At 36.6% G+C, this 15,374-nt stretch overlaps 1 protein-coding gene across 1 annotated transcript; it reads left to right on the forward strand.

The window, feature by feature from the left end:
• Positions 1-1,713: 1,713 nt before the first annotated feature.
• LOC110916109 (MICOS complex subunit MIC60) lies at positions 1,714-12,174 on the forward strand. Its single transcript, XM_022160869.1, has 12 exons — positions 1,714-1,859; positions 2,069-2,132; positions 3,071-3,754; positions 3,852-3,956; positions 4,047-4,199; positions 4,299-4,376; positions 4,486-4,578; positions 4,661-4,780; positions 4,867-4,944; positions 6,155-6,334; positions 8,321-8,422; positions 11,617-12,174. Exons 1-12 carry the CDS (start codon positions 1,849-1,851, stop codon positions 11,848-11,850), a joined length of 1,902 nt encoding a protein of 633 aa, XP_022016561.1. The 5' UTR covers positions 1,714-1,848; the 3' UTR covers positions 11,851-12,174.
• Positions 12,175-15,374: the final 3,200 nt, after the last annotated feature.

Here is a 15,374-nt window from a genome sequence, read left to right on the forward strand (position 1 = left end):
TTTAAAATTGATGAGATTTATACTTTATGTTTACAAATCTTACATGTTATGTCCTTTAGGCCTATCCCAGTTAATTTTTCTCGTTAAATCTAGTCATGTGAGGACAATTTTGTCAATCTACTTAATTTATTTGTTTTTGCTAAAATAAAATTCAATGTTTTATCCTAACCTATCTTCCCCTCTTAACTCCATTTCTATATCATATTTCTAAAACACCCCACCATTATCACCCCCATCATAGACCTCTACAGCCACCACCACCCATGACCTCAACCTCCACCACCATCACACCATCCCACCAAACCTCCTTTTTCCTAATTTCTTTGAACATCCTGTTTGTTACAGAATCACCCTCAACCACCTAAAACATTAACAGAATCACAGAGCATCATCCATCATCTCGATCCCCTAAAACTAACAAAATCACATATCATCATCCATCACACACACAAACATCTTTTTCATGTTGAACCATCAATAAAGATTCGTACCAAAATCGTCCGAAACCCTCAATCAAAATCCTAAACCGAATCCGACCCTTTCCAATTCACTTCGAAAGCAACAATCTTTTTCATTTAGTAGTGAAAATGGTGGCGATTTTGTAAATTACTTGCCATAGGATGAAGCGATTATCGCGGGTTTGGGTGTTGAAGAAGGGGGTTTGGATCGGGTGGAGCTCAAGGAGTTGTTGATTTGTTGAGTAGCGAGTGTTCTCGTTTATTGAAGCTAAATACTAATGGTTTGTGGAAAGTAATTACCTATATATTAAAAAGAGAATTGAATGAATAGTAACATCACTAAGGGATATCGGGTGTCGGTACCGGTATCAAATTTACTAAATCGGGTGTGTTTTCCGTACCGGTTCGGCACCAATATTCACCGATTTTTAGCCTCAAATACCGGTGCCGTATCAGTACCGACCAGTATCGAACCATACCGTACCATGTATATTCTGTACTGGTACCCACTTTTGGGGATTTCGGTAACGGTATTTTCGGTACCTGTTGGTACCGATCTCATCAAATCATGTAGCAACGTAGCAATGCAAGTAATTGTACCGTTTAGATTACTTTTCATACACAGAGTAAGTGATTTATTTAAATTCTTGATTTGGGTGATGGATTTGATTGTTTAATTTGGATGTTTTATGGCTTTTATGTTTGGTTGTTGTTGAATGGATATGCAGGAAATTGCTTCATTGCCGTTGGTTGATCTTTAGTGGTTTTAGTTGTATATGTTGATTATGTGATTTATGGACAATGGGTGTGTGGATGCTGGTTAAGAGCGGTGGAGGATGGTGGTGATTATTGGCAGTGGTCGAGAGAGGTAAAAAGAGAAAAGGGTTATATATATATATATACTATTATTTTTTTAAATTTAGCTATGTTTTGTTTGTTAAAATATTTTTAAATGAATAGGTAAAAAGACTAAACTACCCTTGTTTTATCTGATTTAAACAAAAAAATTAACAGGGTTTGTGCTAAAGGAGAAGACTTGTAACATTTTAAAATATTAAGTATAAAACTTATCAATTTTAAAGGCAAAGTACAATATGTGAAATTTGGTACATAAATAAATTATGTAATTTACTCTATGGTATATTTGGGAATATCTTTGAATTTGGAGGGAATATGTGAAAAAAGTGAGTAGGGACTGAAATGGTAATGAAACTGTGGGGGTATTATAGTCCTTTTGAAATTAACCCAAGTTCATGTATTGTATTCTTTTTTTCTAGCTAAACTTGTTTTCGGGTACCTGAAATTAACCCAATAAAATACAGATTCAAGCCATTGAAGAACAGCTTAATCGCTCTCGATTCGTCTCTCCATTTTCCATTAACTTCCGACCATGCTGCGGAGGTACAAATCACATCTCCACTCTAATTTCCTTTATTTTCTTCCTGAAGCTGCAGGATTAGGGTTTATTTCATCTTCATTCTGGATTTTTCATCTTTTCATTCATAGCGCTACCACAAAAGTTAACCTAAAACTTGCAGAAAGTACCATAAATGTTGAATTTCAAAGATTTATCTATACATATGTTTGATCAATTTGCTTCTCTTTTGAAGGTCTATATTGCAACTATCTTCTCGTCGATCATCTGGACGAATTTCACCACGAATAACCACACAGGCATGTTCATAATACCTCTATACTTACCGCCTGCTTCTTCTTAGGTTTATAGTTTTGTAGAAAATGTTAGTAGAGTAGGGGTTGTTTATAGTTACTTGCAACCGGTAAACCATCTAGATTGTTAGGCAAATTGCTTATGACTCATTGGCTGGTAATAATACGCACCGATGACACTCCTAACTTTGACTTTCGTCGCCAATGGCAATCCCAGTCACACAATGTAAATCTATGATGCTTATGTGACTAGGATTGTGCACCGCTTGCGGTGTGCACATATAATGTATATATGTGAGGGCGCTCGGGGGCAAAAGTGAAATGGTACTAACTTTAACGTTATTTTACTAATTTAGTGAAAATAACGTTAAAAGCGGCGGATGGTTAATCATGCATCATGTGGTGACGTTGATAGCTTAAAGACACGGGGTAGATGCACCAATCAGTCTCTGTCCCGATTGTTTTGAGTGTTATGTGTCTTAGGTCCAAGGCTTGATACAAAACTACAATCGAGCCGGGGGTCTCACTGGAAGCAGCCTTTGTATTCCTACGGGGTAGAGGTAAGGCTGTCTACATCTACCCTCAGACCCTACCTTAGCTTTGCTATTGGTGGGATTTACTGAGTATGATGATGATGATGATGATGATGATGATGATGATGATGATGATGATGATGATGATGATGATGATGTGACTAGGATTGCCCTTGGCAACGGAAGTCAAAGTTAGGAGCATCACCGCCAAAATTGCTAGTATGAATTATTATAGGCCAATGGGTCGTATTGTAGACTTTTTATTAAAATTGAATTTGCCAAGATATTAATATACATGTTTATGCGAATTTGGAAAGTACTAGGAAGAGCTTGTATGGCATTACGCTTCAATGCAGATTGATAAAGACTTGTTAATACTGTTCTTTTTCCCTGGTTTGTACTTTGTAGCAGATACCTTTGTATCTTTCCTCTAGGAAAGAATACTCTGTTGCATCTCAGCCCAATACATCTAAGGTGCCTGGCTCAACCGGAAAACCGTCAAACTCTGGGTCTGGGAGCAATGTGTCTAAAGTTTTTATCGGAACTATAGCCCTAGGTGCTGCAGCTGTTGTAACAGCTTACCAGACTGGCTACTTAGATAAACTTCTCACTAAAGAACAGAATAATGATCTTAATACACATCCAATTCCGGTTCTCCATGAAGAACCTCAACAGTCGACGACAGTTAATGGAGATTTGCCCAATGGTGAAACTGTAACACAAGTTGCTGTTCAAAATGTTCAAGAGTCTGAGAACTCGAGTCCAACTGTTGATGACGTTGGTGAAAAAAACAGCAACTTTGATCCGTATTATGGTAGAACAGAAGATAAAGATAAACAGTCGGAAATTAAACAATTGCCAAAATCAGATGCTGTTTCTGACCACGATATCTCAACTTCTGATACTGCAAGCATTGATTCCATAGCACCGATTAAAGATGAATTTAGCGCAAAAGACCAAGATGTGAAGCCTTCTACAGAACAACATGAGGGAGTTCAGAGCACCTCAATACCAACTGAGGTTGCTCCAGTTATTGAAGAAACTGCGATAAAGTCTGAGCCACCTCAGCAGCAAGAGACTGCAGATGTGACAAAGGTGCTTCTTCTTCCATTTTTTCCTTAAAAATAACACAGTGGGTACTAATTCTGTTTAAAGCTAACTTCTGGTTTAATTTTTTTCTTCTTTTTTGTAGGCTATCGTGAGCAACGATGCCAAAGAGCCAAATTCCCTTCTTGATTCATACCTTGTAGAGGATCAGGTGGAACAAAATCCTGCAACATCTTCATATCCGGACAAGGTTAGATACGTAGATGCCATATGATGTATATAGAAAGCAGAATAACTATCTTCAGGAAAAGTGTCTAATTACGTGTGATGTGAAATGAAGGAAGTAGCTGCGGCGGTGGAAGGTAATGATGATGATGATGTGTTAAAGAATGGAACATTAATTTTGGATCTCTTGGAAGCCATTCACGCAGCTGAAAAAAGGCAGGCGGATTTGGATGCGCATATTTTTTCTGAAGAGAAGAGGTTGATGAAGGCAAGACTATTTACCTTATATATTGAAATGCAAACATTGTTATATCACTTTTCCATTTTCCATTTTATAGCTGCTTAACGTTTGACTAAAATGTTTTAGGAGAAATATGAAAAGGAATTGAAAGATGCAAGAGCCCGGGAACTCATGTATGCCGAAAGAGAGACTATTTTGGACAAGGTTATGTACAGTTCCATCTTTTAACGTTTTCTGATCACGCTACTGTGAATGGCGAATTTTGGGCAATTTATGTGTGATTAGCATCTGAAATCGCTAAACCCATTTGTAGGAATTACATAAAGAAAAGATAAAAGCAGCGGCTGCTCTCAAGTCACTTCAGGAAAAGTTAGAAGAGGAGTTCAGAATGGAGATTGAAAAAAAGGTGTTTGGCTATTTCACCATGTTTCAACAACCGGCAGCATTTAAATAGCAGTTATAGTGTTCGCTAATCTTGAATTTTTCAGGAGTCTGAAGCAGAAATGGAGCTGAATAAGTTAAAGGATCTAGCAAAGGCTGAATTACTTGCAGCGATTACAAGGGAGAAAGCATCCCAAATTGAAAAACTGCAGGAGGCAAATCTCAATGTATGACATCATTTGAAGTTAGTTCTTGTATCTTAGTTGTTTTTTTTTTTGCGAGGAAGCTAATGTTTAAATGTTCTACTATGTAGATAAATGCTTTATGCATGGCATTCTATGCAAGATCTGAGGAGGCGCGTCAAAGTCATTCTGTCCACAAGCTTGCCTTGGTTTGTTTTCACAGAGCATTTTCTCACCTTTATACATGATTTGCTCTATAGGAAAGGTCTTCATTATGGTTTGAATTTGATTATTTTTATTGGACATTCAATGCTATAAGAGTATCCGCTTAGGGCCGATTTAGTATCCGCCTAATGGTTAAGCATCCCCTTAACATCTGATTAACCACCAAGGCTTAAGTATTCCATTGTCTTGATCAGCATTTAGTATCAAATTAACTTTTAGAAAATAGAGTGGATTAATTAACATATTTCAAATTGTGTTCATCAATAAGCTTTCCTCAGTTATAAGGTAAATTTTTATCTCATCTTAGGTTAATTGTATTGCTAGACAACAAGACTAACATACAAAATATTGATGCTAAATTGCTATGATCATTTTTATAGTTATGACTTATCATACATATACACGTAAGGATAGAAGTGTCAGAGAATAGAAGCCAACTGTTGGCTGCCAAAAACGATCTTACACTCACCACCCTTCATCTCTTGCTACCATTTCTTTACATCAACAACATTTCCGTATTTGTTACCATCATTGTCACAACCACTATGGTACACTCGTATTCAACTATTCATCATAGTTTCTTTCTAGGACTAATAAAGGTGAAATTATGATTTAAATATAATCCTTTTCCTTTCATATATTTGCTTATATATCCTCTCTACTATTTTCATCAACATGTATAGGATGGCCTCTCTCGTCATAGATATTAATGGAGAAGATTTTGGAGTGAACACACACTTCATTGCGATTCACAACTTGATTTTTATTGTGTAGACTTGTAGTATGTTTTTGTTGATGTATCATCATCTTTTTTGAAAGAGCTTAGTGCTAGTTACACATCGTGCGTACACGTGAACTTGTGATATGATAAGTATATAGACAGCTTTAATTTTAAATCTTAACTAGTGACATGTCTTATTTTGCAACACTTATCATATTTCTTATCTTTTTATGTTCTCTATGAAGTTTATACTAGAATGTAAAACTGTGTTTGACAAATTTTTTGTTTCCAAGAAACAAAAACAAAAATCATAATCCATTTACAGTAAGTAAACATAATACATCTATACCAATATACAACTGAGTGGTTGCTTTTATCAGCTCTGAAGTGTAGTCAGTAGTGGCAACTCTACTACTTTGACGAATTTAGTTTGTCTTTCATAGAGATCAGACGGTTATCATTTCGTTTTGCAGGGTGCTCTTGCACTGGAAGATGCTCTGTCTAAAGGATTGCCTATACAGAAAGAAATAGAAGCTCTTAAAACTTACATGGATGGGGTTGATAAAGACTCACTATTAGGTTTGGTCATGGCTTCTCTTCCTGAAGACACACTGGAAAATGGGACCGATACCATATTGCAGTTAAATCACAAGGTATGCCTTATATGGCTTTAATATTTTTGTACTATACAGACCATTATCTAAATATATGCTTTTAATATATATTTTTGTTTTGTAAGTGCACTGTAAATCTGTAATTTTGCATCATCATTGCGCGTTCTTCATTATAAATTGTGGTTTTGGTTTTTTGTTATAATCGACAAGCTAAAAGGGATTCATTATACTTTATCTTGTTTAGTCGTCATCTTAAGTACATATTGTTTGCTAAGAGTATATTCTTATTTTTTTAATTGCCTTACTTGCGTCACCTTTATACTATCCTTAGATGAAAGTAGTTCAGTATTACAGCTTTTATAGCAGATAGACAATTGATTTTGTAAGGTTGTGGACCATTTAGCAGACTTATTTATATGGCATGATGCTAGAAAATAAAGTTTTGGCCTCTCGAAGTTCATAAGGGTTTTGTCGTCTGTATTTAGTTTTTTTTTGCGCAACTTCAACCATAACAAATGCTAGGTCACTGGATGTTACACTTGTTATTCTCTGCCGAATCTCACGGGTGGAAATGCATAAAGATGGCTATTGCTCCGTTTTTTCTTCAAAAGCCTTTGCGCTAGACACGCTTTTTGCTGGAAGCATGCATCTTGTTCATATAATGCCATAATGGTAGCTACTCCTTTCTCATGTGAAAAAAAACTCGATGATTATAATAATGCTTTAGGTCCGCAAGGTCCCCCACTCCACACACACACCACCCTACACAGAGTGGCAAGCCCTTTATATAATACCAAACCAAACACAATGCTGTTATAAAACTATATATTTTAGTATTTCAAAAATTTTATAAATAAGAAATTCTATTTTTAATACTATGATATCAGGTTTGAATTTTGTTTATAAATTATATTTCCAGTTTTTATTTTCTTTGCCAAATATTATTCTAATACTTAGTTTTCTACAGTTTCATTAGATGAATTTGTATACATTTGTTCACAAGTAAGAATAAAAAGAAGTAATGGATCAACTTAACCCAGTTGACCTGTTATCCATTATTCAGTTCTTGTCATACAGACATACACACGAACACGATACAACTTTTCTGCTTTAATTAATGGTCTTGCTCACTACTCATCAACCACCCACCACCTACATTGATTTGTAGAAACCTGCCTTATTTATTTAAACCTAAAGTTCATCTACGAACTTCTCTACTTCTCCTCTTTCTTGCAAGTAGACACACTGCTTCGGAATCTTCTACCCAACAGTTCTCAACCTGTCTTCTACCCAGCAAATAATACTGTTTTAAATACTTGCAACTTAATGTTTCTGCAACTTACTGTTTCTCTATATGTTTTCACTTTTACTTTGCTTAAATCTACCATATTGTGTAATTCCACCATATATGTTTTTTCACTTTTATTTACCTTCAGTTTACCACGTGTGTGCAATTCTGCTAGATACCCTTTTCACTTTCACAATCTTCCGGACACATCTGAACTTTTGTTACATTTGAACGTTTGAACATAAGATGATTTTAATTGCTAACTGTGTTCATTTTTTAGATATATGTGGAATAGTATTAACTGTCTCAGACGTGCGACTTGTTTGTGTCTGGGCGACATGTGAGCCTGTAGCACCTTGAGTGCACCTTGCGAATTTGAGTACCTAGATTCAAGCTTTCCCCTATAAGTTATTTATAAACTCAAAATGCAATTAAGTTGTTACATTGATTGATACAAGTTTCATGCAGTGGGGGAGTGGTGCAAATGTGTAATGATATGTTACATTGTAAAAGTGAAAATTTGCAATATTTAACAGCTTAAGATTTATTCTCTCGGCCGGTTTTGAAACTTTATGTATTTTGTGGCTGGTTGGATTAGTGCAAGATAAAAACAATCCCACGTTTTTCTCACACAAGCATCTATATCTGGTTATATTAATTCTGTATCTTTAGATGTCTTGTAAAAAGCTATTTGAGGTTATGGTTATACTTATAATTTTCTTGTAATTATGGTCCAGTTTGATGGCTTGAAAGGGACTCTGCGGCACTTCAGCCTACTGCCTCCAGGCGGTGGTGGCATTTTGGCGCATTCTTTGGCTTATATTGCATCCGTACTAAAGGTGCGTGCACATCTGGGACAAATTATCCTTTTGAACTATATAAATATTATATTGCAAGTTCTTTGTTAACAGATGCATATTTTTTTGTGAGAAAAATGCCCGGATAGTCCCTGTGGTTTCACATTTTTTCACCTATAGTCCCTATCTTTCTAAAACTACTTGAATAGTCCCCAAGTTTTCACGTTTTGTTCTCGGATAGTCCCTGGGTCTAACTTCAGTTTGTTTTCTCTGTTAAAATGATGCGAAATGACAAAAATACCCTTTCCTTAAAAGGCCAAACCACAAGGACTATCCGGGCATCTTCTTCATTTTTATTTATAAAACCCCACCACCACACTTCATCTTCAACCTCCACCCACCATCACTCTCCTCCACCCTCACCGCCACATTCACTTATCTCTTCTCCAAATATCTAGGCTGACGTGTCACACCAAATTTGGCTGAAACATATTTTTCCCAAAATCTTCATACGAACTCATGTCTCATGATATATGATTTCTACTTTTGACAAACAAATCCACAACCCGATTCACTGAATCCGGACACTTTTGAATCCAGCCAAAATCACGAGCCGAATTCCGTATCAAAATTCATTCAATCCGTTTCTCACCTGCACCATTAATTACTTCAAATAATATCCTTCTTCTTAATTAAACCAATGAAATACGAGTTGCTTCACATCACTGATCCGGCTACAGTTTCAGAATCAGATCTGAACTTTCCGGCATCATCATCAACGCCGTCAATGGATCTGGTTACTAACGGAAGCGTTGACTTCAGAGGCAGAATTGCTGATAAACGGAAAACCGGTGGATAAATTAGCACACACCACTGTACCACACCCCACTGCTCCGCCGCTGTGCCATCACCATCGGCATCACGTATCAATCACCCACCATACCTCCACTCGAACCACCTCCCTGCCGTCGCGACCAGGTGGCCGGAGACCACCCGTCTCGATCTCGCCTCTCTCTCCCTCGGCTCTCTCTCTCTCTCTCTCTCTCTCGGTCGAATCTCACTCTCTCTCTTGGTTATGCAGGTTATGTGTGTGTATATTGTGAGATAAAACTAATGGGGGCTAGGGTTTTGAAGAAGATGAAGAAGATGCCCGGATAGTCCCTGTGGTTTGGCCTTTTAAGGAAAGGGTATTTTTGTCATTTCACATCATTTTAACAGAGAAAACAAACTGAATTTAGACCCAGGGACTATCCGAGAACAAAACGTGAAAACTTAGGGACTATTCAAGTAGTTTTAGAAAGATAAGGACTATAGGTGAAAAAATGTGAAACCACAGGGACTATCCGGGCATTTTTCTCTTTTTTTGTTGTATATCATTCTAGAGTAAAATGCCCGGATAGTCCCTGTGGTTTGTTGAAATTTCACCTTTAGTCCCCAACTTTTTAAAATTCTCTTGCTTCATGTGGTTTGATGAGGTGTTACTCGGATAGTCCCTGAAGCGGATGGAGGTTAGTTTTCTCAGTTAAGTGGGTGTGAAATGACCAATTTAACCTTACTATTATAAATAAAATTAAAACAATAAAGGATAAAAAGTTAAACTCAAGTGGGCCCCACCACCCCACTGAAATTTTTAAATCTTGTCCTGTCATCAACTTATAAAAAGAAATTAAATAAGTAACAATGGTCATTTATTGTTTTAATTTTATTTATAATAGTAAGGTTAAATTGGTCATTTCACACCCACTTAACTGAGAAAACTAACCTCCATCCGCTTCAGGGACTATCCGAGTAACAACTCATCAAACCACAGGGAGCAAGAGTATAATTTTAAAAAGTTGGGGACTAAAGGTGAAATTTCAACAAACCACAGGGACTATCCGGGCATTTTACTCTTCATTCTAATAATGATATTATTATATAATAATATCTTTCACACTAAAAGGGTGTGTAGAAAAGATGGATGAAGTAGTAATCTTAGTATTTCTTAAATCTTCACTTTTGCTGCGGCACATGTGAAGAAATTGCTAACCCGATAAATCATAATAAAGATCACTCCATCCAAACACTAAAACTGATTCTTACAACCTTCTAGGTGGTGCACAAGCCCCTTGGCTAGGGGTGCAAACGAGTTGTGAGCCGAGCCAGAGCTCGCCTAAGCTCGAGCTTCGCTTGTTTAACTTACAGGAGCTTGACTCATTTCGAGCTCTATTTCTAATTCTCGAGCCTTGCTCGTGAGTAGTTTTTCAGGTTTGGTTTGGGCTCGGCTCGTTTATTATTTACTAATTTATTTGTATACATTATAATATTTTTTGTACATATAATTATAATTATACTTTTTAAATGTAACATTATGTTTACTATCTAGTTATTCTTATCAAGTTATCATGATTATTTATATAACTATTATTATTATTATTATACAAATATAGGGTAAAGATAGTGTAAAAAGTGCTCAAAGTGTGAGAAGTGTAAGAAGTGTATTATAACACTATATATAATACTATATAACACCATATAAACATCGTATAACAATATGTAACACCATATAATACCATATAACACTATGCAACACTATATATCATTATATAACAAATATAACACTATACATCTATAATAGACATGCTATCAGACAACCTATAGTGTTATATTTGTTATATAATGATATATAGTTTTATATAGTGTTATATGGTATTATATGGTGTTATATATTGTTATACGGTGTTTATATGGTGTTATATAGTATTATATATAGTGTTATAATACACTTCTTACACTTCTCACACTTTGAGCACTTTTTACAGGATCCTCTACCTACAAATATATATATATATATATATATCTAATATATTAAATAAAATTTATATAAGCATTAGGCTTGTTTAGGCTCGGTAAGTGAAGCTTAGACTCGTTTTTAAGCAAGCTTATGACTTTGAGCTCGTTTAAGCTCGGCTTGATTCGAGCTTTTAGCTAGCCAATCTCGAGTCTCTCACGAGCGGATCGGCTCGTTTTGCACCCCTACCCTTGGCAGAGGTCTTAGGTTTAAGTCATAACTTTTTCACTGCTTTTTTTAAAACCCCCTTGAATGCCACGTTTTAAGCGCAAACTGCATTTTTTTGGTCCACTGGCTGGTAGGGTATTGAACTGGGAACCTGTGAGTTCACTGGTAACAACAAAAAGAACTTATTATTACGACTTAGCTAGAGGATTGCATTATCTAATCATGCTTCAAGTTTCAGGTTAAGGAAGGTGACAGTTCTGGTGACGGAATTGAGTCGGTGATAAACCGAGTGGAAAGCTTGTTAGCGGATGGGAAACTTTTGGAAGCCGCGGAGACACTAGAAAATGGTCTAAAAGGCAGCCAGGCAGCGGAAGTTGTTGGTGATTGGGTCCGACAAGCCAGGAACCGGGCAATCACTGAGCAAGCACTAACTCTCCTTCAGTCTTATGCTACATCTGTAAGCCACACTTGAATCACATTGCTCTTGGGTTCTGGGCAAATAAAGACGGTGGCGTTTTCCGTCTTCATAACCCTGAAATATTTAGCTTTGTTATCGAGAATTTGGCCTCTGAAATTGACCCGAGTTCTTGTTGTGGTGTTCTTCGGTTGACACCTATTTTTTAGTTGGTTGGTTGGTTGGAATGCCAATATACTACAGTTTTTTTCTGGTTAATGCTTGAATTGTTGAGGCTATATTGACATGTACCTGTAGTGAGAGACGTGCAAATTGCTATCATGTTTAAAAATACACACTAAAACACTTTACTTTCTATAAAATGAATAACTTTTAGAACTATTATGATGGATATACGATATAGAATGATAAGTAGAGGGAATTGGCCCTTGATCCATTGAGTGTCCTCCTATGTTGCCTCTTTTGCGGATTGTCCGTGCCACTGGGCTAACCATTGTTCCACCGTGGCTAGCACTGCCACTGGAGTAATAATGTCATCAACATCCGCATTCAATTCTGGAGGTAAAACTGGTTCACTAAGGCCGACAACAACTTTTTTTTTTTTAATAAGGAAACATGAAATACCGGATGGATTTTGCGGTGGGAGGTAACTGAAGTTTGTAAGCCACTGGTCCAATCTTCTCAACTACTTGAAACAGAGCAAAGTATTTAGCAGCTGGTTTTTGATGAATGTGGCTGGAAACCGACATCTGGCGATAAGGTGTCTGCATGTGCTTTCATAGCACTTAGAGCATTAGCTAGATTTTGTTTAAGTTGTTTGAGAGCTTCGTCTCTATCTTGTAATTCTTGTGCCACCGCTTCCACCCTAATTTCGTCATACTATTTCAAAAGGAGTCGTACCGGTGGAAACATGAAAGGTGGAGTTAGACCAAAATTCCACCCATGGTAGGCTGATCCACAGCAAAGCAACGCAAATAAGCTTCCAAGCAACGATTAATTACCTCAGATTAACCATCAGGTTCAGGATGATAAGCAAAACTCATACGTAACTTGGTTCCTATGGAACAGAAAATATCTTGCCAAAATTTGCTTAAAAATAACGGATCACGATCACTGCCAATAGATTTAGGGACCCGTGATGCCGAATTACTTTCGTCAAACACTTCAGCCACCGATTTTGTCGTATATGGATGTTTTAAAAGAATGAAATGAGCATATTTCAAAAGACGATCCACCACCACTAATATGACATTGGATCCCTTGGACGTTGGTAAGCCCGCAATAAAATCCATAGATAAATCTTCCCAAATAGCATTATGAATCGCTAATGGTTGTAAAAGACCATCGGGAAGGACGTTGGTAAGCCCGCAATAAAATCCATAGATGAATCTTCCCAAATAGCATCATGAATGATGAATGGCTAATGGTTGTAAAAGACCATCGGGAAGGACGTTGGTAACTCCGCAATAAAATCCATAGATAAATGTTCCCAAATAGCATCATGAATGGCTAATGGTTGTAAAAGACCATCGGGAAGGGCTGAACTCGCCTTGCAACGTTGACACTTATCGCATTCCTGAACGACGGTCTATGTAATTCCGGGCCAGTAAAGATTTGCAGCCAATCGTCGATAAGTACGGTAGAACCCAGAATGTCCTCCCATAGCCGACGAATGAAACTCATGTAATAATGCTAGAATAAATTTAGAATGCTTAGAGATGAGGAGCCAATTTCGATAGTATAAAATTCTCTATTTAACCGCATACCCCGGATACTTGGAAGGATAAATTTGGCATTGTTGGAGGATTTGCTGAACGTCGTAGTCTGCTTTTGCTTCTTCAATCAATTGAGCCCCCTGCACCCAAATTGGGGAAGAGAGAAGATGACCGAATTCACCAGCATCAGCTCATCTAGATAACGCATCAACAACCCTGTTTTCGCGTCCAGGTTTATAAAGGATGTCAAAATTATACCCTGCTTACGATTTTGGCACTTATGCTTGTGTGTTGTTTCTTAAATACCAACTCCTTTTGCAATTCATACTTTAATCAAATTTTAAACTTCACGTTTTTACCCCTTGCATGATTACTCCATTGTTATCGTGACCACCTCACCTCTCAAGTTTTAGACTTTGCGTTTTTACTCCTTGCACTATTACTCCCTTTTTACACCTCCTCAACTTTGAAAATTTCAATATACCTGCACCGCAACACGCGGGGGTAAATAGACTAGTTAGTAATAATTTTTGGATATATACATATAAATAACTTTTTTATGATTCGTCTATGCGTATTAATTTTTATTTAGATATTAGTTTGGGTTCGTACAACTGAATACATCATATAATATCTAATTAATGAATCGTTGAAGAGTCTCTAAAAGACAAGAATGTAAGACGATTGTCTTCCTTGCAATAATCGTAAAACATTTCGTTATATACAAGAATACAAATATATAATTTGCCAATTGCTATACCTAGGCAAACGGTGCATAGGGAGAGAGAGAGAAGGGAAAATGTGTTTTAATTTTCCTAAAATATTTGTTAACAAAAGCAAAAGGAAATCTAAGAAAAATGAAGAAGACGATATCGACGAAGAAAAGGAAACTAGAGGTTTATTAGCAAGAGAGGTTGAACGATGGAATAAAGATCAAGACACGGTTCAGAAACGCGTACGCGTTAATGGAATCATGTAACATATAGTTTTGTAAGTAGTTGATGGTGGCTTACCAATCTTCTTTGTAATGTTTTTATCTCGTTTTTACTTGTATTCCACTTAGGATGCGACGTTTAGTTGATGTGTTTCTGGATTAAACAGGTAAAATAACTAACTAGAGGTTTGTTTGACCTAGATTTCAAAAAAGCACAACCTAATTGACTTAGATTTAAAAAGAGCACAACCTAATATAACAAAATAGACAAAAAAAAATCCTCAATGTGCTGCTTGAACACCTAACCTTTGAATAAGTGAAAACAAGATTAACGATTTTAGTATATGTTAGCTTCTATAACTAGTATCGTAAGAGACTCGTATAAAAAACAAAATGTTTATTTAGAAATTTAAACCTTTTGTTTGGATCGCTGATCAATAAATGTAGCGGATTTAGTTTATTAATTGATCTGTATATAATTGTTTCCCCTCGCAGTCCCCCTCTACGTCCGTACCCCGCACCCCGCTTCCCTTCCGGAACCCACACCTAAGCAACTTAGTAACACAATATAGTTTTTTGTTTATAAGATTTGCATGTAGCGTATACAAGATATTGTATACTATATTAAAAATGTATGTCATTGCTATTTCCACCCCCTCAACTTTTGGAATTTTCTTTTTTGATTCCTTCTTTGAAATTTACGGTTTTGGCCCTTATGCTTTGTGTATTGTTTCTTAAATACCAACTCCTTTTGCAATTTACAATTTCAACAAGTTTTAAACTTTGCGTTTTTACCCCTTGCACTATTACTCCATTGTTATCGTGACCACCTCTCAAGTTTTAGACTTTGTATTTTTACTCCTTGCACTATTACTCCCTTTTTACACCTCCTCAACTTTGAAAATTTTAAATGTACCCGTGCTGCAACGCGC

The sequence above is a fragment of the Helianthus annuus genome, chromosome 7, assembly GCF_002127325.2.
Source record: "Helianthus annuus cultivar XRQ/B chromosome 7, HanXRQr2.0-SUNRISE, whole genome shotgun sequence".
NCBI classification, from domain to species: domain Eukaryota; kingdom Viridiplantae; phylum Streptophyta; class Magnoliopsida; order Asterales; family Asteraceae; genus Helianthus; species Helianthus annuus.

Excerpts from the sequence above, each read along its gene's own strand:
- LOC110916109 (XM_022160869.1), top strand. Across the intron at positions 2,133-3,070 it reads CACCACGAATAACCACACAG|ATACCTTTGTATCTTTCCTC; the intron begins GCATGTTCATAA and ends ACTTTGTAGCAG. Across the intron at positions 3,957-4,046 it reads CATCTTCATATCCGGACAAG|GAAGTAGCTGCGGCGGTGGA; the intron begins GTTAGATACGTA and ends TGTGAAATGAAG.